Here is a 26,346-nt window from a genome sequence, read left to right on the forward strand (position 1 = left end):
TTTGAGAAGATTCTAATATTAGTGTTGTTATTGGCAGATGAGTTAATCACCCGGTAAATAATTCAACCCTTTTATAATACCATTTTTATTGTGCAAAAATATATCGTTATACCATACATTCAGATGAGACAAAGAAAACAATATTTATCAGTTTACAAATGTCCATGAATCTTTTTTTTAAACTTATGTTAAAAAACTACAAGTAATTTGACACTAACAGCACAACATACAGTCCCAAGACTCTACATTGTTCTACCAAAACTTAGTAGAGAAAATATCAAACAAGTATTCTTTTTTCCCAGCAGACATACTCTACCTGACACTCACTCATCTTGGCAGACTTCCTGTACTGTACTATCGATCATGTGTGAAAAGGCGTTTCCCTTTATAGCCTATTTTTGTATACTGTACTGTGAAAAATAATAATGAATAAGATGTTTTGATAGAATACACAGTTGGGATTTACTCTACCACTGGTGTAACATTCCTAATGAAAACATCACTGGTCTGACAAACAAATTACCCCAACTGTATTATACCACAGTACAGTAGCCTCAATCTATATTATTCAGGATTATTTTTACTTAATTTAATATATCAAAATCTTCTATATTTGAACATTGAATAATAATAACAACATTTGAACCTTTGCTACATATATCTTTAACGTCATCATGAAATTACTTTAATATTGATGACGATGAAACTCTAATGCAAAATTCTATAAAGTGTGTTTCATAAATATTTAATTAGTAGAATTATAAGTACTAGTTCAAGTTTTATTACGCAGATGTTTAGAAAATATATCGTTGATAAGAAAGCTGTATCGTATAATGTGTTGGTTGTTCCTGTTATAATAATATAATGTATCACTATGCTTTAATAACTTAGGTCTTTCAGCGCATATTCAGATTTACACTTACGCTAGTCATCAACAGCTAAAACTTCTAAGATGTAGAGAGATCACTTTCTTTGACAACACTGGCAGATGAGATACGTGTGTGCTACAGAGCAATAAGTTGCGTGTTATACTCGAATTAGTAAACATTTCCAGGCTTTATACCACTTTCTAGCGCGTTTTCATCATTCATAACCACTTGAGAAACATACGCCTGGTTAGTTTCTTCAGCTATGTAAACTTCATGGATAACATATTTAACATACCTATTTGTATCACTTGTTCAATGAAGTGGCAGCCATCATGCATTCTTTACCAATCACCTTGATCAATACCAAAGAGTTATCAGAATTTGTTTTGTTTTTACGAGTGAAATATTGTACATTGGTTATAAAGTACTGTACTTTGAAACAACATCTAGTCCAGTACACACTCTGCCTCTACTACTTGTGTGCTACATACAGTACAGTACAAAGTTTCAAAGGTAATGAATTAACAGTGTGTGGTAGCCTAGTATGAAGCTGATGGCAAATATCTTACCCAACAGCACAGCTCTCCTAGCTAACCAACAGCATGGGTCTGCTAACTAGCCAACAGCATGGGTCTCATAGTTAATTAATAGCATGGGTCTCCTAGCTAGCCAACAATGTGAATCTCCTAGCTAGCCAACAGCACAGGTCTCCTTGCCAGCCATCATTATCATGGGTGAGTGTAATACAGCCATGTTTTTGTAACGTTGCCCAAACATGATTTTGACTCCTGGTATGACAAAAGCGCAGATTACCTTTACAAGACCTGCATATCGCTCAAAGGTAACTCCACTGGGAAAATAAAAATTTTAGTATGCAGTGAGTGTGTTTTTTTTTGTGCATCATGAATTATTTTGACAGAGTTTGTTGGCTTCTTTAGGTACGAAAAATCTTCAATAAATTACCTGAAGTTATGAGGCTTGATGTAGAGGTAATATTTACAGCTAACACATTATACCAGGCTGTGTAAAGTGTTTTATAAAACTATTGTGTTTAGAGAAGTACTGTAGATAGATACAAGACTCAATTTTCTTCTAGACGTAAATCCTATTGAGTGGGTCAATGGTGGTGTTGGTCTAAGCTAGGCTGTGGTCTTGTCTCTTCGTGTACTGGTTGTTTTATATAACCTGAATCACTGTAGTTTAGATAATAATAATAATAATAATTCACACAAGTGTTAAGTTACAGGCATCTGTCATACACAAACGATGATTTTTAACAAAGCCTTCAAACTTGGTATAATTTTTAATCTAGTTTCTCTTTTAATGTGGGTGTACGAATAAGTAAATTTATCAAAATCTTGCGTCACTACAAAACATGGAAGTTCACATATATGGACATTACTTTTAATTATTTAATACTACTTTTGTCAGCTTGTGGTTCGTACATCTACGATAGGAATACAAAGACAACACTGAATCGCACAGCACTGAAGACTGTAACTAGTTAGCATGGAGTGTGCCTCAATATCACTCCCTGACTCCCATGTATCACGGTATATACAAAACATCTATTGTATTGTAAACAGTTCAACTCTTATTGTTGTTGTCATGTACAGTACAGTTTGTATAGTTTTTATTTTAACATTATCAACTCATTCTCTTACAATGTTATTATAAACCCATCATGTTGCTACCCACCTAATATATCCATCATATGTTGTTGGTAAATAACCTGTATAACAAACTAAATAAATATTTCCTCCTGTAGACGTGTTAGTCATAGTGGTGGTCTAACTGTGTACTGTACTTGTAGTAACTCTCCTTGACTACTACCTAACAGCGGCCTACCTAAAGCAGATCTTGTAAGTGATTGGATAGCCTGATTGAAAGCTTGAGTGGCGTCTATACTTGTATTACTTAAAAATAACCTATATACTGCCGAGAATATCCCTCTACTACACCCACTCGCCTAACCATAATACAGTACCAATTTGGGGACAACTTTTATATTTCGATTCTATGGGGTTTTTTTTTTTATAATAATTTTACATGAAGTTGGAGAGATACTGTATCCTACAAGCCTACTCTATATAAGACCCTTGAGTGAATACATTAAGGCAAGTAAGTGGAGAAAGTTAGAGAAAATAAAAGCGTCAACTTCTGGTCCATTTTGTGCAGCAGGACACTGGCGGGGAAAGGAGTTTTAAGGGAGTTTCACAAAAAAATGTATACATACTTACCAGGCATTGTTGACATAAGTTTGTTAACATTTTTTTGAGACAACCTATAATCATGATGGTGTTTCAAGACAAATATAAAACAAGTCTCATCGTTGCCAGATCTACAAACTTGATGATAATGAATGAATGAGTGAATGAATGAAGCTGTGAAGTTAAGTGTTTTAATGAACTAATTAATTATCGATGAGAAATAAATGCCTATACGTTAAACCCTTCATTCATTATTGTTCTGCCTAAAGGATTTTCATTGGTAAATTTTTTTCTCAAACATGAAATTTGTCTTTATCTTATCGATTGAGATAATTATAACTCATACACATCCAATTGGGGTAATTATACACCATACACATCCATACATAAACATACACATTTAGTCCATCAGAATAAAAACAGCCCAATCTAAATAATAATAAAAATAAAAGCTTAACTACAGTACTGAGGATAAAGATGACTACAGTTAGTACTAAAGATGTCTAAATACTGTACTACCTCCTACAAAATATTCCCTTGTTCCCTCAATACATTATGTAGTGCAGTATTATACAAATGACAAAACCAAAGACCCTTAATTATGTGTGTGTGTGTGTGTGTAGGCTGCAGTTACGGTCGCTGAGGGGTGGAGGAAGGTGGAGGTGAGGGACTCTTCTTGATGCCTTAACTAGGAGAGTCCATAAGGCAACTGAAAGACCATCTGTGACTTGAGATAGTTGAGGTTAGTTTTAGTGACCTTGTCTGAGTCGGGCATCTTCAGGGCTGGTAGACTTTTGACTGTCCGGGTGTGCCAGACAAGAATCTGCCAAATCATGGAAGACAAGGTAGAAAGCGGAATTATCTGCCAAATTATGAAAGACACGGTAAAGATCTGATTTATCTGTCAAATTATAGAATGCAAGGTAAAAATCTGACTTTTTTTGTCATATAGGAGAAAGTGAAAAAAAAAAACTAACTGTAAATTCTAAGGACCCAATTCAATGGTTTGCAATGAATATAAAAGGTCAGTGTACTGTATATCAAATCTATGACTATTTTAGAGTTAATTATACAATACAGCATATTAATCAAACAGCTACAATACACACCCAAATCTACAATTCTAACAAAATATACACACACTCTAAAAAGTATCTTTACGATTTTGTGAGACACAATATGACAACAGACGAAGGATTTTGACAACCCTACCGAGACAACAGGAGTCGTAGTGTTCATTTTGAAATTCATAGAACCTCTCCGTAAGCGAAACTTTTTTGGAATGTGTGTAGACTGTTAGGAGAATGGTTGTTATATATTATCTTCAAAAATAGGTACAGGTACAGGGGGGGGGGGGTTATGGAGGTAGATAATGAGGGAGGGAAGTAATATAGGAGTGAGTAAGGGAGTGACTGAGTTGGGGGAGGGAAGGGATGAGAGTTGTAGGTAATGAGGGAGAGGGAAAGTGGAAGTGAGTGATGGAGGGAGGGAGGTAGTGAGTGAGTGAGTGAGTGAGTCACCGATTGAATGACATAGTGAAAAAAAAATGAAAGAATGACTGAACGAGTGATGTGTCTATGTAATGACCAAGGAGAGAGGAGACCAAGCCAAGGTATTAAGAGTGCCTGAAGGAGTTAAGCCTCACCTTGGTACAGTTGTCAGCCAATGGTTCGATCTCCTCAGGCTTGATCTTGAGTGCCTTCAGAAAACCGTCCTCCTCGAAGCCAACATTGTACGGCATCAGAGGAGCATTTTTCTGTCATTCATAATACTTCTCTTAGTAATGTAGTACACACAAAGCTTAATAACTTACAGTATATCAATTTGCAAAGACTAATTTACAGTGCCAATTTGCAAAGCTTAATTATTCACAGTGACATTGTACAAAGCTGAATAGTTTCCCGTGCCAATTTACAAAGCTTAACAATTCAGAATGCTTTACCAATTTACTTAGAAAAACCTAAACAATATGCAAATGAATTATAGAAAATAGTGACCACAGTAACAACAAATATTTAAATAGTATGTAAACCAACAACTTCTTATGTATGTAAGTTAATGATGACCTTAAGATAAAATTTAACGTTGACAGCGAAGCCAGCCATGTCGACGGGGAACTTCCTGCCGGCGATCCAACCGTCGTAGAACCCGATGATCTTCCCGCCGGAGACAATAGGGGAAGACACTCCGAGTCGAGTTACCAGACCCACAGGGAACATGGACACCTGCTTCGTCTCACGGATCTGACGACACAAGTGGTATTCTGTATACTATACAGTGGGGGAGGGAGGTGAAGGGAAGGGAGGTGAGGAGAGGAGGGGAAGGGTAGGGGTGGCGAGGTAAGGTAGGGTGATGGAAGGGGAGGGAAGGTAATTTAAGTGAGGTTAGGTGGGGTGAGGTGAGGTTGGGTTGGGTTAGGTGTGAACACTCATCCGTGATAAATAAAAACTTCTATTTCAATACAGTTTCAACATCAACTATCATTTTCCGTTGAGGTGAAGAGGGACTCTATTCTTCCTATATTTTGCATTGAAATAGAAATTATAAACAGTGTATTAGTTACATCCTTGACACTGAAGTTAACATGTGTCTAACTTCTCGTGATGATTGCAACAAGTGGTGGTACCCTTCAGAGTGTGAGAGGGAGGGGGAAAGAGAAAATGAGAATGAGGGGAAAAGTAAGATATAATACCTTCACCCAACACGAGGCGAGCCACCTCTTCCTAACCTGGGCAGCACATGAAGGCTGGAGGAGGCAGACAACACTCACCTCCTGGAAGATGCGATAGTCGTAGGTATTGTCATCGTCAGCGAAGTAGATGATGCCTTCCTTGGCGTGTCCTTTGAGCCACTTGAGGCCAGCGTTGCGGTTACTGACCCCACGGGGTTTGTTGGCGCCCTTGTACCGTCTTGATGCCATGCCTTGCCGTCCAGCCAGGGATGGTGGTTGACGATAAGGAACATAGCATTTATTTATTAGTGGCTTATTAGCAACAACAAACTCTGGTATATAGATTAATATTTCATTTGTTTCTTGGTTAATTTTGTAGAGAGAGAGAGAGAGCACACAATAACCACTCCCTAAATCACCATCCATAATTTATTTAAACTAAAGCGAAAATTAATGTCTTTCCAACAGCCATTTAAAAATTATCATTAAAACTCCATTCCTCTACATCTTTCTTTAAATTTTGGCGCAAGAATAATGTCCTTAACAAGAACTAATCCTATACCAGGGTGTCTACTGCCCAGACAAAACAAAATTCCCTGTATTTTCCAGGAGTAAATCTTAAAAATTCCAGGTTTTGTCTCGTTCAAGATTCTTCGAACACTGCTGGCAACTCAAGGCCGTTTGTTTTATAGTACGTAGTAAGAATTAAGAATGAATGTAAAAGTGATCGGTGATTGGTTACTTAGTTCCCTGTTGCTTAATTAATGGTTGGGGTTGTTTGTTTCGTATTATACTACGTACTAAAGTAAACAAACAACCCCCTGACGGAGACACGATGATCCTCCCCATACTGGCCAGATATTTTGTAAATAATATTGATTATGTGTTAAAGGAATATCCTTCCTTCCTTCCTTCCTTCCTTAGGCTTTAGTAAACCCCTTTATAATATTTATACTGTATATACTTGTCACACTTGCCAGATGCTTCTGGTGTCATTGTACAGAGGTACCTAGTGACAGCACTAGGATCCCGCTTCCTCTATCAAGGAATAAACAATTGAAATTGAAAATTGAGTAAACAAACGGCCTCGAGTTGCCAGCTGTTTCCAGCAGTGTTCGAAGAATCCTGAACGAGACTGTACATTAATTCGGTATTTATTACAACAGAATAACAAAATTAGAGGTTTTCAATAATATGTATATACTATTGGTAAATTGAAAGATGATGATAATGATATTAATCAAGAAAATGAAGACCTTTTAGCGACCCACCCCAAGCCTAGTGATGACCATGGGCAAAGACCATGACCCCCCTCCAAGCCTAGTGATGACCATGGGCAAAGACTATGACCCCCAAGCCTAGTGATGAATATGGGCAAAGACCATGACCTCCATATCTTTCTCCTTGGATTTTTGCGATTCACGTGGGTCGACCTGGACGTTACCAAAAAAAAAATTAAAAAACGCCAGTAATCCATCAAAAAAAACAATGTAATAAATACAAAATCACACTCCTGATCCACCTATATGACTCATGATTAATATGTGGAATAATCCACTTAAGTCACTTAATTATAAGAACAATATTCATCTCTAACAATACTTATTGCAGCATTAGCAGATATAACCAAATATTTGGTTATTTCATCGCTAACATGAAATATGACAGGTACACAAATAATTCAGTTATTGGAGTGGAATATTTACTGGAATTTGTTCCTAAAAGTTTAATTATTTACCTATTATACAGTACATCATTAATTTATGGTAAAATTGCTGTCAAAATAACAATATTTTGAAGTTGAACTGAATTCACATAAAATTTCAGGTTTATTTGTAATATTCCCTGGCTTTTCCAGGTTATCCACCAGTAAACACCCTGACAGTCTATATTTTTTAGAAAATGTACATAAAGACGATTTAAAACTTACGGGCACAGCGTAATTTACTTTTTTAATATCTTTATTAATTCAAAGGTCATTAATTAACTCTAATTAACCAAATTTTTAAATTGTGAACCCAGAACCTTAATCAGCATAAATTAGAGTAGTACCTTTGTATGATATTTAAACATAGTTGATTTTTCTCCCTCATGAAGGTTATTTAGTCATGAGAGGTGGCGGCCCAACGCTTTAAAACAATCCTCGCCAACGAAATACTGTGGACGTCTGGCATCATTACTGTACTCATAGATGGTGCTACCAGACGTGTCCAGAGTATGTCATCGGCGACTGTACTGTACATGTTGATGTCTGGACCAACACGAGCACTGGTGTCATTACAAAACAGCTCAACTGAGTGTGTTCAGTAAACACTAGGTGACTTTAACGGGAAGACAAAACACTGTCTGACTATAATTTACATCTACAGGTAGCAGTGTCGAGTGTGTGTGTGTTATAACCATGGACACAGTTAAGAGTCTGGATTAAAGCACAACACCTTAGGTGTAAACAAAGTAATTATATGCTTAAAAAAACAATATTTCCACCAAAATACTGGGATATATCTAAAGTAGTTTGGGGAAGGTCCATGACTCACCGAGGAGGTAGGTGTGGGGGACGCTGCAGGTGTCGAGGAAGGACAACACTCTCCTGGTGGGGGCGACAGCGTCCTCCACCACCAGCCAGTGTAGGTTAGGTACCAGCATTAAAGTCTGGGCCAACCTCGTCAGCTCCGCCACCTGTGTGTAAATAATAATAAATAACAGCTGTTTTTACCCACACCAATAAGTCCCTTTACTTTTTTCTGTGTACGAATATGTGTGGAATACAGTACATACTGTACAATATACATGTGTGTGTGTGTGTGTGTTGCAATTGTGAGCGTTACTGTAATAACTTTGAAACCTTTGTACCCGAATGGATACGAGCTTATTGGACATATTGTTTACCACTGTTTGTATACCTGCACTGTCTATGTACAGCGAATATAATAATATGCTATATATTTCGTTAACTCAGGGTGTGGTTGTTGTGTTGGCGACAGCTTCTACACTAAACAAATTCACACCTAGGAGGCCCTAGTGACGGCCATCCTCAAACACGAGGGGCAACCATTATATAGTGCACACATAAAAGAACCTAGGAGAGTGTGTGTGTGTGTGTGTGTGTGTGTGTGTGTAAGAAAATTCCAGAGTTTACATATATTTGTGTACGTGTGTTGTACTATGATAAAAACAAAGCCTTAGTATTAGTATATTACCCAGAGGAAGAACAACTGTACCACCACACTACCTACATAATTAATTCTCTGACATAAAGCAAAACAAACAAACAGACTATCCCTGACACAACCAGCCAATTGTGTCGATATGGATATTGTGCCGCGTCAATCACCCGTGTTACTGCCACCAAGTACTGAGTGTCCCGTACATCTACATGGGGTTAGATTGGGTTTTGTGTCCAGTTGATGTAGTTGGTAATACTGTACCAGTTTATCAGTAAATGCAGCGACAGCGTTATGGAGTTGAGCTATACTACCTGTCAGTTAGTATTCACAGGTCTTTACATCACAGGTATAACCATCGGGCTTTCTATCCCGACTATGTGAACTTGTGTTATACTCGTTATACGGAACAACATCCGAAGGTTAGAGATTCAGTAAGAGTTTGTGTCTGAATGTGAATACAGGAGACAGCACTAAAGAGTATACAAGCCTCTCCCTAACCCACGTCACTCATGAAAACAAAAACATGGTAAATCTGCTATAAAAACAATAAAAATAAAAATACATGAAATTCCAATTGTAAAAAAAAAAAAAAAGATTCAAACATTTTTCTTTTACGTCTGTTGGAAGAGAAGGATTGGGGCGACGCGGTTGTTTAACATTCACACACAAATTCAGCGCTTTCCTCGCTCCCCTTAAAAAGAATTCCTCGTACCGCCCGAAGCCAAACACGACGGCCACCACCACAGCCTCCGGAAGACTGTACCAAACGACACTATCTTGTAAGGTGGTGGTGATGGTGGCGCTGCTGGGGTGGAGGGGTGTGAATGTGTGTTAATATGAGATGATGGTGTTGTTGATGATGAAAGGAATAGAAGTAGTTAGGTGAGGAACGGGAGGAGACACCGGGAAGACTACAGGGTTCACGTACGTCTATGGAAGTTGACTCAGGCTATATACCCTCCCTTGAATTTTAAGATACACTAAAGTCTCCGGCATTTTAGGACATACAGTACACTTAAGGGTAAAAAATCACAATAAAAACACTGGCCCTTCATGATACGGAGGAGTTGGAAGCTACACTGAAGAACAACAACATCTGCACACTCATGGTCAGCTGCTCATTCATCGATAGAGGTCTGAGTGAGAGTGGTGGTAAGACACACATACAGTACTGAACCAAGGGTGTAGGTGGACCAGGGGTGTGGGTGGACCAGGGGTGTAGGTGGACCAGGGGTGTGGGTGGACCAGGGTGTAGGTGGACCAGGGTGTAGGTGGACCAGGGTGTAGGTGGACCAGGGGTGTAGGTGGACCAGGGGTGTAGGTGGACCAGGGGTGTAGGTGGACCAGGGGTGTAGGTGGACCAGGGGTGTAGGTGGACCAGGGGTGTGGGTGGACCAGGATGTAGGTGGACCAGGAATGTAGGCGGTAGAGTGTACTTGTCATCGTCTCCTACAGCTACTAGAGCCCAGGACTCAAAGTCATTGTCCGTCCGTTCATCCACCCACCTGCCCGCCAATCCATTCATCCACCAGTCCATTCACCCGGCCCTCCACCTATTCACTCAAGAAATGTTTCCAGCATCATTCTTTTAACCACTTGTTCGATTAACTTTAAATTGGGGAAGAGATGTGACCCTAACTCTTGTCTACTCATTACCATATAGAGACAGCCCGAGGATTCTTTTCTCACTGTTACGGAGAGAGAAAGTGAAGTTCTCTAACAGGTGTATTGTGTGTTCATTAGTAGTCTGTTGCAGGTGGAAATTCATCCCTATGTTATCTTCTGCAGAGTACATGAATTTAGCTCAAGATCACATCACTAGATCTAATTTATACTAACCTCACCTTCCTGGACCAAACATAACCTATACTACCCTAACTGTACTCAAACGTAAATTAACCTAACCTAACCTAACCTTACCTATATAATAATGGACGTACGATCAGTGAAACACACACACACACACACACACACACACACACACTCTATTCCACCTCCCTGGCACCAGTTGTGAGGTACGGGTCGATCCCTCAACCTCTTGTCCAACAACGAGATACGTCACCAGTCGACCAGTCTAGTGTGTGAGTGACCAACCCGCGCTATATAACACCTGACCACCTCTAGTGATTATTGGTGCAGTTTACGGTCATTTTTGAGGGTAATCTAGTGGTGTTGATGGTGTGGAGGTAGTACTAGAGGTTAACTGGCCAGGAGGTAATTCCTCGAGTGTTGGTGATTTAACCTCCTGTGTGATGACTTAATCCCTTGAGTGTGATGACTTAAGCTACCAGATTCACGGGGATAAGTCATCACCCTCACAGGTTTAAGTCATTATATACAAAGGGTTAAATCACTACTCTCAAAAGGGACCGTTCACCCTCTTGAGTCTAAAACATTACTGCCACGAGGAGCTACAATAACAAGAGTGTGTGTGTGTGGGGTATAATTGAGTACCTGCTCAGGCCGTCGATATGTGGGCGTGATGACGTAGATTTTGGGCGTGGCGGGGCTGGGGTCGCTCTGGTCGATGGTGAAAACTAACTTGCTGCCGTTGATGGAGGTAGTGGTGTCGGGGGCGTGGCTGGCCTGGGCGGGGACGTGGCTTGACTGGCCGGTGGCCTCGTGGTGCCCAGGAGAAGTCGTCACACCAGCCTCCACTGTCTTATTCCCCAGAAAGGTGATATTATGTGAGGAGAGAACAGTCCGTGGCGCCCCGAACTTCACCGATAAACCTGACGAAGAAAAGATAAAGAAGAAGAAAAAATTTACCTTGAGAACACGGACTGGGAATCGATACCTATGAATAATGATTCACCTGGAGAATGAAGATGATATACTGTTATGAATGAGCTTCAACGACAATATAAAATCTTAAATACATCATAAGGTTTGAAACTACACTAAAGCATCGACAAAATCATAAGGGATAGGAATCTTTATATAGAGGATTCAACACTTTTACTAGAGGTTCCAACTACCGAGAACTAGACGTCTTCATGTGGTAATAACAATACAGGGAACGCATGACTATGTTGCTGTGAGCGGAGGTTGAAATAGATTGGTTGAACACACTTGTTATTTTTCGTCTCGTTTATCTGGTATCTATGCTTTAACACCTGAGATCGCAGAAGAGGAATTACTGGGCACATGACGCCAACTTCCTGGATTGCTGGAAAACCTGTGTACTGCTGAAAGACACACATACAGTACATAGACAGACAGAGAGAGGTAAGTAAGGAGATAAACAGGTTAAATAATGAGAATATAAATAATAAATCAGCCAGCACATCAAGACATACACAAGTGGTTCATCTTTTAGCCATGGAATAGGTCCCATCACACGCTAATGAGGCGACCGACTTGCTGATATTGACATTTAATTATTTCTGTTTATTTTGAGAATCTGGCAGGATGGGCAAGGCCGAGTATACCAACCAGAAAATAGCTTTAACGTAGGAGAGGGGAGGGGTGGGGGTGAGAGATGGTAGGCGGAGAGAAATGGAGAAGAGGAATGGTCAGTGGGGAAGGATTTTTACTCATGATAAAAAAAAACCCATTCAAGTCACCCCTAAAATAACATAGAAAACGGGAATACACACGAAGACGAAAAATAAGAGAAAATGGAATAATGAAAAAAAAAATAGGAAGGTATTACTATTGTGGAAAGAAATATATACAGAGTATCCTGATTCCTTACCAAACACACACACGCACACGCACACACACACACACACACACACGCACACAGGGCACAGCAGAGTTACAAGAGACGCAATACAGGAAGATAAGCAAGTGCATGACTCCATAACATAAACTGCTGGTGGATGGAGAACAGAGCGTTGGTTTGGTCCTCTGTATGAAGCAAGCACTCAACCCTTATTATGTGAGGCACTAACTGGCTCCTGAGAGTGGCACTAGTGGTAATGGTGGCACTCTGTGGTGAAGGGGGCATAAACCTTTTTTTTTTCGTGCACGGGATGAATCTCTCCCATTGGCTATTGCGCTCTTGAGGTAAATAACATCTTGAGAGAGAGAGAGAGAGAGAGAGAGAGAGGCCCTGTATTCGACTATCAGTAAACATAAATTTCAACTTCAGAGAAATGAAAAATCCATCCCAGCCCATCCCATCCTAACTTAACCATAAACTTCTTGTCATCAGCTAAGACTCACTCCAAAACAATGATATCACAATAAGTTAAATAACACTGAAAGTTAATATCAGTTAGTAGGAGGGTAGAGTTACAACACAGCATCGTTACCAAAAGAGTATGTAACTTTGTCTGGAGTTAAGTGAACGTATCTAGTTAAGGTTAATGTCAGTGTAATTCTTATAAAAAATAAACGATAACAGATAAAATTAAATGTTTATAATATCAAACACAATATATAAAAATCGGTAGAAAAAAAATAACAATAATGACAGATAAACAGAAAATAAACAATGACATAAGAGGCAGCGGGGTAAAATATTTCCCGTGCCAACACATCACAATAACAATACACACACAGAGAGAGAGAGCGGGACAAATGTATTTTTCATTTCTGGAGAATTATTATTATTTTTTTTTTTACCTTAATTAGAAAAGTTACAACTTCACCAACGTCGAGATAAACTCACACACGGTCATGAAGCTGCACAACTAACGAGTAAAGTTTCAATTACGTTTTCATAATGAGTTAGGAGTTGGTGAGGAAACCGATACATTACCAAATAGCGAAATCGTCAAAAAGTCATTGGCATTTTTTTTCTGTTTTCGTCTGTTTGTTTTTCTTTTTTTATATATGTTTGTCTCTTTCTGTCTGTCTGTCTCTCTGTCAGTTTCTTTCTTTCTTTTTTCACTGTAGATAGAGAGATACAACATTATAGTAACCTAAATTATTTTCACCTAACATAACCTGACTTAACCTAACTTAACCTAATCTAACCTAACCTAACCCTCCCAGGTAGCGCTAGGGTGGTTAATCTTCAGGTGAAACAAGCAGGAGGGTGGTTAATCAAGAGGTGATACTGTTATGGGCGATGACGTTAACTTTCCGACCGGCTCTGTCACCATCACGGACAGGTAAACAGAGCCATTAGCGACACAGAACAAAGTAAACAATGCTTTTTGTTTATCCTGGTTTGTGTCACAAGAGTAAACCCAAAAAAAATCGTCTGGAAAATACCGTGAAACTATGGGATTTGGTCTCTCTCTCTCTCTCTCTCTCTCTCTGTGGGTACATTAATCCTTAAGTATTACCGATTTCACGTTGACAATTTAATTATAAATGATAAGAGTTACAACGGCTTCTGTATCTGCCTGTATGTATGTATGTATGTATGTATGTATGTATGTATGTATGTACCTTATAAACAAAACAGTGCCAGCAGCCAAGTCATGAGGAAGGTGGTGACAAACTGACAGGCACGCACACAATAGCCAAACCTTCCACCACCTAATACCTCTCTCAAAAGTCTATTACCTACACAGACTTTAATCTGTTTTACACATGCAGTATACACAGTGGTCAGGTCTGTCTCTCTGTGTGTGGTAATCGTCTTATGTATGCGTCCTGACCCTCACCTTTGACCTTTCCAAAAGCAAAACGTATCTGCCAAGTTTAACGAGGTGTGAGTATTCGTGTTTGACCCAAGTACAGTAACCAAAATAAATAAATAAAATATAATAACAGTAATAATAAACTAACAAACAATAACAATTACAAACAATAAAAACAATAACAAAAATAAATTCGTAACAAAAATAACAATAATACGACAATAAAAAAAATAACTACAAATGCAAGTAACAAGTAATAAATATAATCGCCTCGTGACAATAGAACCAGATTACGTTACACTAGAAAAATAACAAGAAATACTGGAACTGAAGTCAATAACAGAGAGACCATGACCAACATACACACACAGATACAGTTTTACCAGAACGAGTGATCCGTGAACCCCCCCAAAGGACTAGATAGTCAACGGGGTGTATGGTACAGCCTACACTCACCATATCTGGCAACACTGACACTACCTCACCATTCCACACTATTTATTTTATTAACAAGAACAATGGAAAGGTTAGTTCAAGGTGGTACAGTGTAATGGTTAGGTTAGGTTAGGTTAGGTTAGGTTAGGTTAGGTTAGGTTAGGTGGGGTGAGATTTGATTTCTAGTTTAAAAGTACAAATTTGTTTCCATTAATATTCTTTAGATTATCAATTCGTTGCTTATAGTATTCTTAAGTGGATATAATTAGCATTGAAACCATACTTAACACATTTAACACCTACGCAACACACTCAACACATACGCAACACACACTAAACACATACGAAACACACTCAACACATATGTAACACACACTAAACACATACGAAACACACTCAACACATACGCAACACACACACAAACAAAGGCACTCACACACAGGATAATTTCCCAGTGTGTGTGGACACAAGTCGCCCATATCGTGTTCACCCCCAGCCCCTTACCTCCCTCACCCAGCCCTCCCTTACCTTCCTCACCCACCTCTCCCCTTACCTCCCTCATCCAGCCCTCCCTTACCCTCTTCACCCAGCTCTCCCCTTACCTCCCTCACCCACCCCTCCCCTTACCTCCCTCACCCAGCCCACCCTTACCTCCCTCACCCACCCCTCATTAACCTGCCGTGTTGTCGCTTCCTTCACTGACACAGTTACCACAATTACTTCACCTGTTCTCAATAAACTCATTACTATTACATGAGGTTAGGAAATTTACCTGTAGTCTCTCGTTGTACCTGTATTAATTAATGTATTCTTTATATTCTTGTTCTCACCTGTATATGTATTTACAAAAACATTCATTGTGTTTATTTGTTTAGGTATGTTAACAATGATTTTTATTTGTTACTTTCAGTTTATTGGTATTTTTTCGTTGTTATTCAATTTATATTATTTGTCAATCTGGTGGGGTTTTTCTCGATACTGTGTTTTGTTGTTATCGAATACACACAATGGATGGCACACGTATTATCCCGTATTTTAGTTTTTACTGATCTTTTAGCCTATTTTGTTATTTTCCCTTATTTTTCTTATTTTTGTGTTACTTTACTTTTGTGTTACTTTACTTTTGTGTTACTTTAATTTTGTGTTACTTTAATTTTGTGTTACTGTACTTTTGTGTTACTTTACTTTTGTGTTACTATACTTTGTGTTTTGTTTACTATGTTGTGTTCTGCCTCACCGTCGTCCACGCCATAAGACTGAGTTTGCTCTCATTACCTGCAGGTGTCAGGTGTCTTCCCGCCCCCTCCTGGTGTGTGTGTGTGTGTGTGTGTGTGTGTGTGTGTGTGTGTGTGTGTGGAGCTACAGACAGAAGGAAGGAGCACCACACATCACCATAACACCACTATACTCTCTCTCTCTCTCTCTCTCTCTCTCTCTCTCTCTCTCTCTCTTCTCTCTCTCTCCTCTCTCTCTCACCCTTTTATCAAGTCCGGGCTGTCCACGAATCTCTTCCCCCCCTCTCCTGAATTCCTATCCGGCTTCCATTAACCAACCCATCTGGCTCCTGGTGTTGTAGCTTTATGCATCTTCTCTCACTACATCCGGCCTCACCCTATCCTCCAGTGCCTCTCTCGCCACACCATTAACCTGTTTACATTCCCGTTTACATTCCTGTTTACATTCCTGTTTGCATTCCTGTTTACATTTCGTGTTGGTCTTGAAGTTCCGTCAGTTTGTTGATGTTTTCTGTTTGTTTTTCGATATTTGTCGTTAATGTTATATACGGTGTTCAGATGTGTGTGTGTGTGTGTGTGTGTGTGTCCCTCGGCTTGTGTACGTGTGTTATCGAGTGATCTGTGACGACTCTCCCTACCTTTACATAACACTGTGGCCCAATAACTTTAATCATGTATTTCACTAAGATGTAAACAACCCTGAACCTCTCAGAGCTCGGCAGTACCTAACCTAACCTAACCAAACCTAACCTAAACAAACCAAACCTAACTAAACCAAATCTCACTTAACCTAACCTAACCCAACATAACCTAATCTAACCTAGAATCGTGTGGACACTATACAAAACACCTCACTGGACAACTATGTTATCTCAAGATCACTATACACTTCAGATGGTGTTTTGATGTGTTGTAAGGGACCTCTCATCTCCCTTCCCTCCCATCTTCCCTCCCATCTTCCTTCCCTTCCCTCCCATCTTCCCTCCCTTCCTTCCCATCTTCCCTCCCTTCTTCCCTCCTTCCCATCTTCCCTCCCTTCCTCCCATCTTCCCTCCCTTCCCTCCCATCTTCCCTCCCTTCCCTCCCATCTTCCCTCCCTTCCCTCCCATCTTCCCTCCCTTCTCTCCCCTCCTCCTTCCCTCCCGTATAAAGTAAGGTCTGTGAGAACAAACTTTGAAGACTTACTTTATGAAGATTTGAAGACAGACAGACAGACAGACAGACAGACAGACAGATAATCCCGTGCCCATCAAGTTGTCTCTCACTAAGTCAGGAACAGACAGACAGACAATCTCCGTCACTGCTTCAAAACCTTTCCTCCCCTTCCATCCTCTCCCTACTTCTCCTTCCCTTCCTCATCTCCCTCCTCTCCCACCTCTCACACCGTCTCTCATAACATAACTCTCCCCAAGAGTAGTATTAACGCCAAGTAAATTTACAAGGAGGAGAGTTTGGGGAGGAAGCTTGGGGAGTGGGGAGGGAAGTGTTAAGGGGAAGAATGAAGGGAGACACTAAGGGTAAAGGGATTATGCTAAGGGCAAGGAAATAACTGGTAAGGGTAAGGTGGTGAAGGAAAAGTGATAAGGGGTGTGAATTTCTTCCTGGAGGATAGCGGTCATCATTTCCTAGATGATCCTGGAATACGTAATGGTAGGCTCCCAGCATCCCATTACACACGATATATCACTCTCACTTTCTTTCTTTTCTCTCTTTCTTTCTTTCTGCTAGCTATCTCTTTTTTTCTGCCCACTCGCTCACTCACTCTCTCACACTTTCCAAACTCGCTTCTGCTTTTTTAGACTCGCTCTTCATTCACTCTTCCAATACTAACTTAGTGTCTCTCTCTCTCTCTCTCTCTCTCTCTCTCTCTCTCTCTCTCTGTCATATGTATAAGCACAATTAAAAACGAAAAACACACACACACACAAAAAAACACTTAATACTCTTCCGACAAACACAAACAATATAATTTAGTAAAAGACTGAAGGAAAACAGCGATACAAAAACACTGGAAACACACAAACGAGCGAACGAGGCCATTAACAAGTAAATCCTGACTGAAATTCGTGTGTAATTGGTAGGAGGGTGAGTGAGGGTGGGGGTGGGGGGGGAGTAGGTAGGTAGGTAGGTAGGTAGGTAGGTAGGTAGGTAGGTAGGTAGTGGTGCGTGTGTGTGTCAGTGGAACAGATATCATCAAAACACAAATATTATTATAGTAACAATCAACCGTCGTTCCATGTTGATATCACAGACGAATTAATTTTTAATGCCAATTTAGTTAAAAAGCTTTGACGTGATGTGTGTGTGTGTGTGTGTGTGTGTGTGTGTGTGTGTGTGTGTGTGTGTGTGTTAATATAATGTGGAAAATGAAAAAGCAAAAAAAGAAATTAAAAACTTATGTATGTAGGAAGAATAAGTAAGAGAAAAGATGAAAAGGTAATAAAATGAATAATAAAGAGCGGACATAATAATGGGGAAGGAAGACAAGAGAAATAGAAGAGCTCGTACAGTGAGGAACTAAATCATTATTAACTAACAGAGATAGAGAACTGTTATAAGACGGAGCGGTACACACACACACACACACACACACACACACACACACACACACACACACACACGACAAAAAAGTATCTTCACGGAGGCGACCGATAAATGTCATAATGAACACTGTGATTCCTGTTGTCTCGGTAAGGTTGTCAAAATCCTTCGTCCATTGTGTCATATTACCTCACACAAACTCGTAAGGATACTTTTTTGGGGGGGAGTGAGTCAGAGCAAAAGTTTTTTTTTAAGTGCATCACAAGGATAATAATTACATTAATCCATCAAGAATTAGAGATTAGGAGGAAGAGGAAAGTTTTAAGTGGGGGTCATTTGTGGGGTCAGACGTGATGAAAGGAGTCAGAAACAGGGATATAAGACGATGTGGAAGACGAGACAGCTGGTGATTAATGTGTTTATGAATATTATGAAGAAGATGGGAAGCAACAGATGTTTTAAGGGGATGTTATTTCAGAAGAGGTTAGTAGGAGAAGGAGGTGGAGGTCAAGGAGGAGGTGGAAGGATAGGATGAGAGGGGTAGGATATCCAGGAAGAAGCTATGAGAGTGATGGGAGAGATAGGACTGATCAGAGCATAGTGAAGAATGGCTTATAGTGATGGTGGTGATGATGGGTGGTGATGAGTGGCTTATAGTGATGATTGTGGTGGTGATGATGGGGGTGGTGATGATGGTAGGTGAGGAGTGGCAGGAGAGACAACAAATAAGCCCCGAGCCTGATGTGGGAACACTGTAACAGAACACACCCGTCACACAGCAGTCAAAGAGAATGACTAACAACACACCATAACTCTGTATTCCCTTGATGTTGGTCCCGGTGTCTTGTGAGATAAGCCTCGTCAGTTTAAAGACTAACTTTCTATGTATATATGATAAAAAATTTATAAATGGAGTAAAAAAAGACAAATTTAGTAAAGTCTTAACACATTTACTGCCTATAGTCCAAACCTTTCAACATAACCACCATTTATCATGAGGAGTAAGTCAAACACGGTGGGACAATACCGTAGACTTTATCCCATATTGTACATAAGTTACCTCAGAATCTCACCGCCTCTTCCTGTTGATTTTTACCTCTCTCTCTCTCTCTCTCTCTCTCTCTTTATCTACAATTGAAGCCATACATGTCTCTGTACTCTGAGACAGTTACAGCGAACATCTGATACAAATTACGCATAAACTCTACGGTCTCGTCCTGCCGTGTTTGACTTACTGCTCCCGTATGAACAAGGAACGCAAAAGACAGTGGTTTACGCTCAAAGGTGGAAATATCTGCAGTAATTGTATGAAAACTCTAATAAATTTACCTTCAATAATTTACTAAAGTGTCAACGTATAGAGGGACTTTATAAACACCTCAGTATAGAAATATAAATAAGACAAACCAAACTAATTCATATTTTTTTTCGATACTGAATATTATATAACAGGTTAAGTGATGTAATGATTAACTATTATTATAACTGTAACATAGATTACCCAAATTTGTGGACAGGATAATGATGGTACAGTAATTAGTGGTGGGCGATGACAGTGTGGGAGAGAGAGAGAGATGGAGGGAAAAAGGGAGAAAGGGAGGGAGCGATAAGAGAGGAATGGAAGGATGGAAGGAAGGATGGGAGAAGAGAGGGAGGGAGGGAGAGAGGGAGGGAGGGAGAGATGGGAGGGAGGGAGGGGTCACCTGGCCACCACACAGTAGGTTATTTCCTCCCTGTTCACGTGTGGTCAGGTGAGATTACAGGGAAATTACCGACCACCATTTGTCTTCGTTTACCTGGGAGTAATGGCTGACCCGGATGTTAATTAACTGTCCCATCATGTTCTTGGGGTAATTGGTTAGCCAGTGCGGTGAGCGAGTCGTCCGGTTTTACTGTATTCTTCCCTGTCAGTGGGTTACAGAGCACATTATGGGCGAAGACTGTGTACGTGGGCGGTATTGTGTACGTCTAAATATATCTGGTCTGGGAACCTTAGGGCAGACTTTCTTAACAACGAGAGGCAGCTGTTATTATCCTGTGCAGGGGAAGAGGGAAGGAGGGAAGAGGGAAGGGGAGGGAGGGAGGAAGGGAGGGGAAGTCACAGCTTGGGTCATGTACCTTGAGTGTATCTCTGCAGGAAAAGAGGAAGAACGAGAGGGGAAGGTCACTTAGTTGCAAGCACGTACTCCGTTGTCTAGCTGAGTGAGGGAAGGAGGAAGGAAGAGGGAGAAGAAGGAAGAGAGGGAAGGAGACAAGTAGGGAAAGGGAGAGGGAGGGAAGCAGAGAGAGAGAGAGAGAGAGAGAGAGAGAGAGAGAGAGCAATCGACATCTTGAATTATGACCAACTTATACAATGACTTATATAACCCCACCAAACACGTATATAAATCACCAATAAAAATTACTAATAAACTCTAAATAATCGTCCGTGCTTCCATATACATAACCTAACCTGTAAATAGTGTGGATTTTAAATAAGGGTTAACAAGAATCAATCATTAGTTGTGTTTAGCGGAAGTTAAAGAGGTAAAAGTTATTCCTCACGCGCGTATAACACTATCAGTGGGGTCCTCTCTCTCTCTCTCTCTCTCTCTCTCTCTCTCTCTCTCTCTCTTACCAGACGGAGGTACGGACGCCCCCCCCCCCACACACACATCCAACATAACAATGAACCACTTACTTTGGAAGCTTGAGTCCGGGGCGGTATCCTGAGCATCTTGCGAGTTGGGGCCGCCCTCGGGGATACCGCGGGCGTGGGCGTGGAAGTGTATGTGGGCGGGAGTCTTGACGCCCACCTGCTGCTCCGACCATAGCAACATCACCAGCAGGCCGCTTACTAGGCTCACCCCGACCACCGTCCTGAAGAGCGCTACCATACCTGAAGGAGGAGTACCCAGAGGTGAGGTGCTGGTGTACTGTTTGTTTTGGTTTGTTTTGTCATGGTGGGAAGGAAGGAAGGAAGGAAGGAAGGAAGGAGGGAGGGAGGAGAGGGAGGGAGGGAGGGAGGAAGGGCGAAGGAGGGAGGGAGGAGGGAGGGAGGGAGGGAGGGAGGAGGAGGAGGGAGGGAGGAGTGAAGGAAGGAAGGGAGGAAGAGAAGAAATGGAAGGAAGAAGGAAGGGAAGAAGGAAGGAAGGAAGGAAGGAAGGAAGGAAGGAAGGAAGGTGAAGAAGAAGAAGAAGAAGAAGGAAGGAAGGAAGGAAGGAAGAAGGAAGGAAGGAGAGACAGAGATATGCACAACCGAAGAGAAATATTCCTAATGTAACCTTTACTTTATCAACCCAACGAAATTTAATCCAACTCACTCAAACTTAACTTAATCTAACCCACCGTAACAACCTAACCCGCCGCAACTTAATCAGACTTATCTAACCTAACCCATACCAAATAAACTTAACCCCAACAAAACCTAACGTAACCTAACCTAACCACCAACAAGAGCATGCTGTTATGAGTTTGCCCTGAGATTAATTGCACCGCTTGATCATCTCTGCTGGGATTGTCATCTGCTGGGATTTTTCTTACTGGATCTATATTAAATGTTTGTGTTTTCGCCGCTGGGATTTTGTGTTCATCTGACCACGTAAGTCGAGCCATCTAGAGCAGGGCCGTGTGAGCCATCAGAGCAGGGCCGTGAGCCATCTAGAGCAGGGCCTGTGAGCCATCTAGAGCAGGGCCGTGTGAGCCATCTAGAGCAGGGCCGTGAGCCATCTAGAGCAGGGCCGTGTGAGCCATCTAGCAGGGGCCTGAGCCATCTAGAGCAGGGCCGTGTGAGCCATCTAGGAGCAGGGCTGTGAGCCATCTGGAGCAGGCCGTGTGAGCCATCTAGAGCAGTGCCGTGTGAGCCATCTGAGCAGGGCCGTGAGCCAGCAGAGCAGGGCCATGAGCCATCTAGAGCAGGGCCGTGTGAGCCATCTGAGCAGGGCCGTGTGAGCCATCTAGAGAAAGGGAGCAGCTGGAGAGGGGCGTGGAGCCAGCTGGAGGGCCAACAAAGCCACCAACTGGCCAAAAGGTCTGCCCACAGTTATTTTGGGAAGAGACAAAATGACCTGGAAGCAGATCTGGACGAGGACAGTCACGCACACACACACACACACACACACACACACACACACACACACACACACACACGCACACACACACACACACGCACACACACACACACACACACACAGTTTAAGCTAAATAAATGTTGTACTCCTTAAATCTGGGAGAGACAGTGTGAGTTGACAGAAAAGCTTCAGTAGATAAACAAGACCAGGGAAGCATTGGGATGAGATAGGAGGAAGAGGAGGGTGTAGGAGGAGGAGGAAGAGGGTGTAGAGGAAGAGGAGGGTGTAGAGGAGGAGGAAGAGGGTGAGAGGGGGAGGAAGAGGAGGGGGAGGAGGTGAGGAGAGGAAGAGGAGGAAGAGATACGAGACAAGAGGAGGATGTAGAGAAGAAGGAGGCTACAACAAAACACGGGCTGGAAAACTAACAAATATACCAAGACGGTGGGGAGAGAGAGGAGAGAGTGAATGAACGAGCGAGACGGAGGCAGCGGCAGGAGTGAAGAGAAAACGCCATCAATGTCTAATTCCGACCTCAAACGCATTTACCATCAAGAAACAAATGAAAACCACTCGAGACGTAATGCATTTAGGAGGCCATGGGGAATACTAGACTATGAAACTGAGAAAAAACCCCACAAGAAATAGGGAAGATAAAATGGGGAGTTTGTGATTGAATAGCTACACCTTTACTACGCTATCACACGGGGTGGTGGGGGAGGGCTATACCAAGACAAGCAAGGTACTCCTGTTATCGTTTGTAATCCGCTAAATGAACGAAATTGTAGTCCGGTGGAATACCTATCTGAATGATGGGGTGAGAGGGGAGGGTGAGGAGGGGGGGAGCTTTTATTTCCCCTTCCTCTCACTCTCTCTATCCAGGTGAGGTACACTTCGCCAGGAATGGAAACTCGTGATACCTGCTCGGAGATGCAGTAGGCGATGGCGCAGGGCTAAACTTAATACCAATAGATCTCTCAGTATTCAATAGAGGGTTATGTTAGGTTAGATATTCTGTATTATATAACGTGGTAGAGAATTATCCCAAGATACTGAAAGAGAAAAAAATTGTCAACTGCTGAAGTGTTTGGTGAGGCTCTCAACACCCCCCCAGCCTTAGTTCTTCCCAACCAATGTTTAATGTTTCTCGCTATTGTGTTGAGGCTCCTGACCTTGCTGGACACAACATAAAAACACGTGGGTTTTTTTTTATATAAACCCTTATTGATATCTGAGAACCCTTAGCAGATGTGGAGGGAAGGAACAAACACGGTGGTAGTGTTTCAAAAGTTGGGATGAAAACACGAACAATGAATCGTCTTACCTCCACACGTTTGTTTTGTCATGGTTGGCAAGTGTCAGTAACTCTCCCCCTGACCATCCTACTCCTACTCATCCTCATCCTCCACCTCTTCCTCCTCCTACTCCTACTGCTACTCATCCTCATCCTCCAGCTCCTCCACCTACTGCTACTCCTCCACACCAAGAGCTATAATCCCCTACTTATACCACGCCTCGTTCCAGTCATAGTTAAAAAATGATTATCTAACTTCCAATAATCCTGACCTCTGACCTTTGACCTCCACTCCCCCAAGTTGAAGTGATAATTGGACACCTAACATAGTTCATCCTTGACGTCTGGTCAGATTTGGCGCAGATATGACAGAGGCAGACAGACAGACAGATAGACTCTTAGACAGTATCCCTTTAAGTACAAGGTAATTATTTGAAGAAAATTACTAACCAAACATTAACAGATAAATATACAAACATGAATTGAACTGAACGAAAGTAAAGGCAATGTTATATTTTCTCTTGTAATAAATCAGCACAGAATGTCGACAGGTTATTCACTACAATTGTAAGTTTAAAGTGTGAGTGAGGTACCGTGGTGCTGTCAATAAGGCGAGTAGAAGGCACAATACAACTACCAATTTGTTTTCTAGGATTGAGCTGGTTTTGGTATATCCAGTGTATGATAGTAATAAAATCAATAACAATAACAACAATACTAATAAAAATAAAACAACGGCAATAATAATAATAATAATAATAATAATAATAATAATAATAATAATAATAAATAATAATAGACATATCCTCCCAGCACTGTCAAACTACGTCTCTCCAATCACTTATATTTCATTTCGTGAGCCAGGGAACTCTCGACTCCCGCTCATGAACTGAATCCTTATTTACGTCAGAAATATGAACCCACATAAATAAAAGCTTGAAAACAGCAATAAAATCCACCCACATCAGAAAAATTTATACCACCATTTGTCATATAAATTCCTACATTTAAATTTAAAATAAAATATTCAACCGAGTACTTGGCATTTTAATATAACCTTCCTGAAATAACAAAAACGCTCCGCTTAACTTTTAACGAATAATATAGTGGTTTTATCTCCTAGTTGTAAAGTGTAGTGAAACATTAAATACAAAACAATTTTCTCGTTTGTATACAGCATAAAATAATAAACTTACAGACGCATATCAGAAATAACAAGTGTCTCTCCTCTGGTCTACGTACCAACTAGGCTCCAAGCGTAGTGGGAAGGTCGAAAAAATATAAAGGAGAAATTTATAATCAGTATTTGTTCTTTTGTGTTTTGTTATGGGCTACAGAGGTGTACTTTTTTGTTTTGTGTTTTGATGACTGTTTGTTCACTGTCACGCCTGAGTGTCGGTCATTTTTAACTGGTGGAGTAAAATTATTTCCACCATGTTATTTTTTTTCTCTGCCTGTCTCTCTTCATTCTCTTTCTTTCATTTTCTCTTTAACTTTTCCGTCTATCTGTCTCGCCCAGTGATCACCACACACTGTTCCCATAGTGACCAGCGACTCACTCAAGAGGTTAAACAACACACACAGGAACACTGATTACCGTACACAGCCTAAAAGTTGACGAACCAATAGCTCTTCACCAGTTGATTTAGACCCACGAAATCTTTCTTCAATTACTGAATAAAAACCTACACACATACAAAAAACACCATCCTCCCCAGAAAGTGATCAAGAAATATTAAAATTCCTGAAAAATTTATTTCTCTCTTAATAAATTCTACCGCCGTGAATAATGCCTGACAATCCGCTGTGTACAATAATGAAGAAATATACAAATATATCGTGGAAAATATTCGATCACGTGAAGGTAAGGCACTCCAAGCTTATTTCACATGATGATTAAACACCCTGTATGGCGGGTGTCGGGTGTAGCGTCAGGCAGGATAAACAAAACAGCCTCGTCCTGTTGTTCAATTTGGAATTATTGATTTTCAAACTGTAGCAGAATTTTCTTAGGGCAGCTCTGGGTATTAATATATAGTTATGGTGGTCGTGGGGGTCGACTCACCCCTCTTATAACCTAACCACATTAAACAAGATTTATCGCAGCAGTAGAGGAGAGGCGTACAGTCACCGTGTGCAGGGAACGACATCCCCTACACTCTATACAGTATATCACGACCGACCGCCCAAGTTTCCCCGTAAATAGTGGTGGCAGTGGTCGTAGTGTCAACAAGACGACCCTCGCACACCAACTTGGTTCACAAACTCAATTACCGGCGTACTATCTTACTGTGTTAACTAAAAAAACAACAACATTTTACTAACGTTTCAATCGCTA

General features: G+C 40.9%; 1 protein-coding gene across 3 annotated transcripts in view; it reads right to left on the reverse strand.

The window, feature by feature from the left end:
• Positions 1–2,891: 2,891 nt before the first annotated feature.
• LOC121872297 (galactosylgalactosylxylosylprotein 3-beta-glucuronosyltransferase P-like) overlaps positions 2,892–26,346 on the reverse strand; it is a 49,905-nt gene continuing 26,450 nt past the window's right edge. For all 3 annotated transcript variants that reach the window (XM_042374992.1, XM_042374994.1, XM_042374993.1), the window contains exons 2-8: positions 21,349–21,546; positions 11,372–11,649; positions 8,288–8,429; positions 5,850–6,001; positions 5,146–5,322; positions 4,725–4,835; positions 2,892–3,902 (exon numbers count right to left, since the gene is read on the reverse strand). In XM_042374992.1, coding sequence (XP_042230926.1) covers positions 3,768–3,902; positions 4,725–4,835; positions 5,146–5,322; positions 5,850–6,001; positions 8,288–8,429; positions 11,372–11,649; positions 21,349–21,546 — 1,193 coding nt within the window. In that variant the 3' untranslated portion in view covers positions 2,892–3,767. The remainder of the gene's footprint in view (positions 3,903–4,724; positions 4,836–5,145; positions 5,323–5,849; positions 6,002–8,287; positions 8,430–11,371; positions 11,650–21,348; positions 21,547–26,346) is intronic.

This window comes from Homarus americanus, unplaced genomic scaffold (genome assembly GCF_018991925.1).
Source record: "Homarus americanus isolate GMGI-L3 unplaced genomic scaffold, GMGI_Hamer_2.0 scaffold5589, whole genome shotgun sequence".
NCBI lineage: Eukaryota > Metazoa > Arthropoda > Malacostraca > Decapoda > Nephropidae > Homarus > Homarus americanus.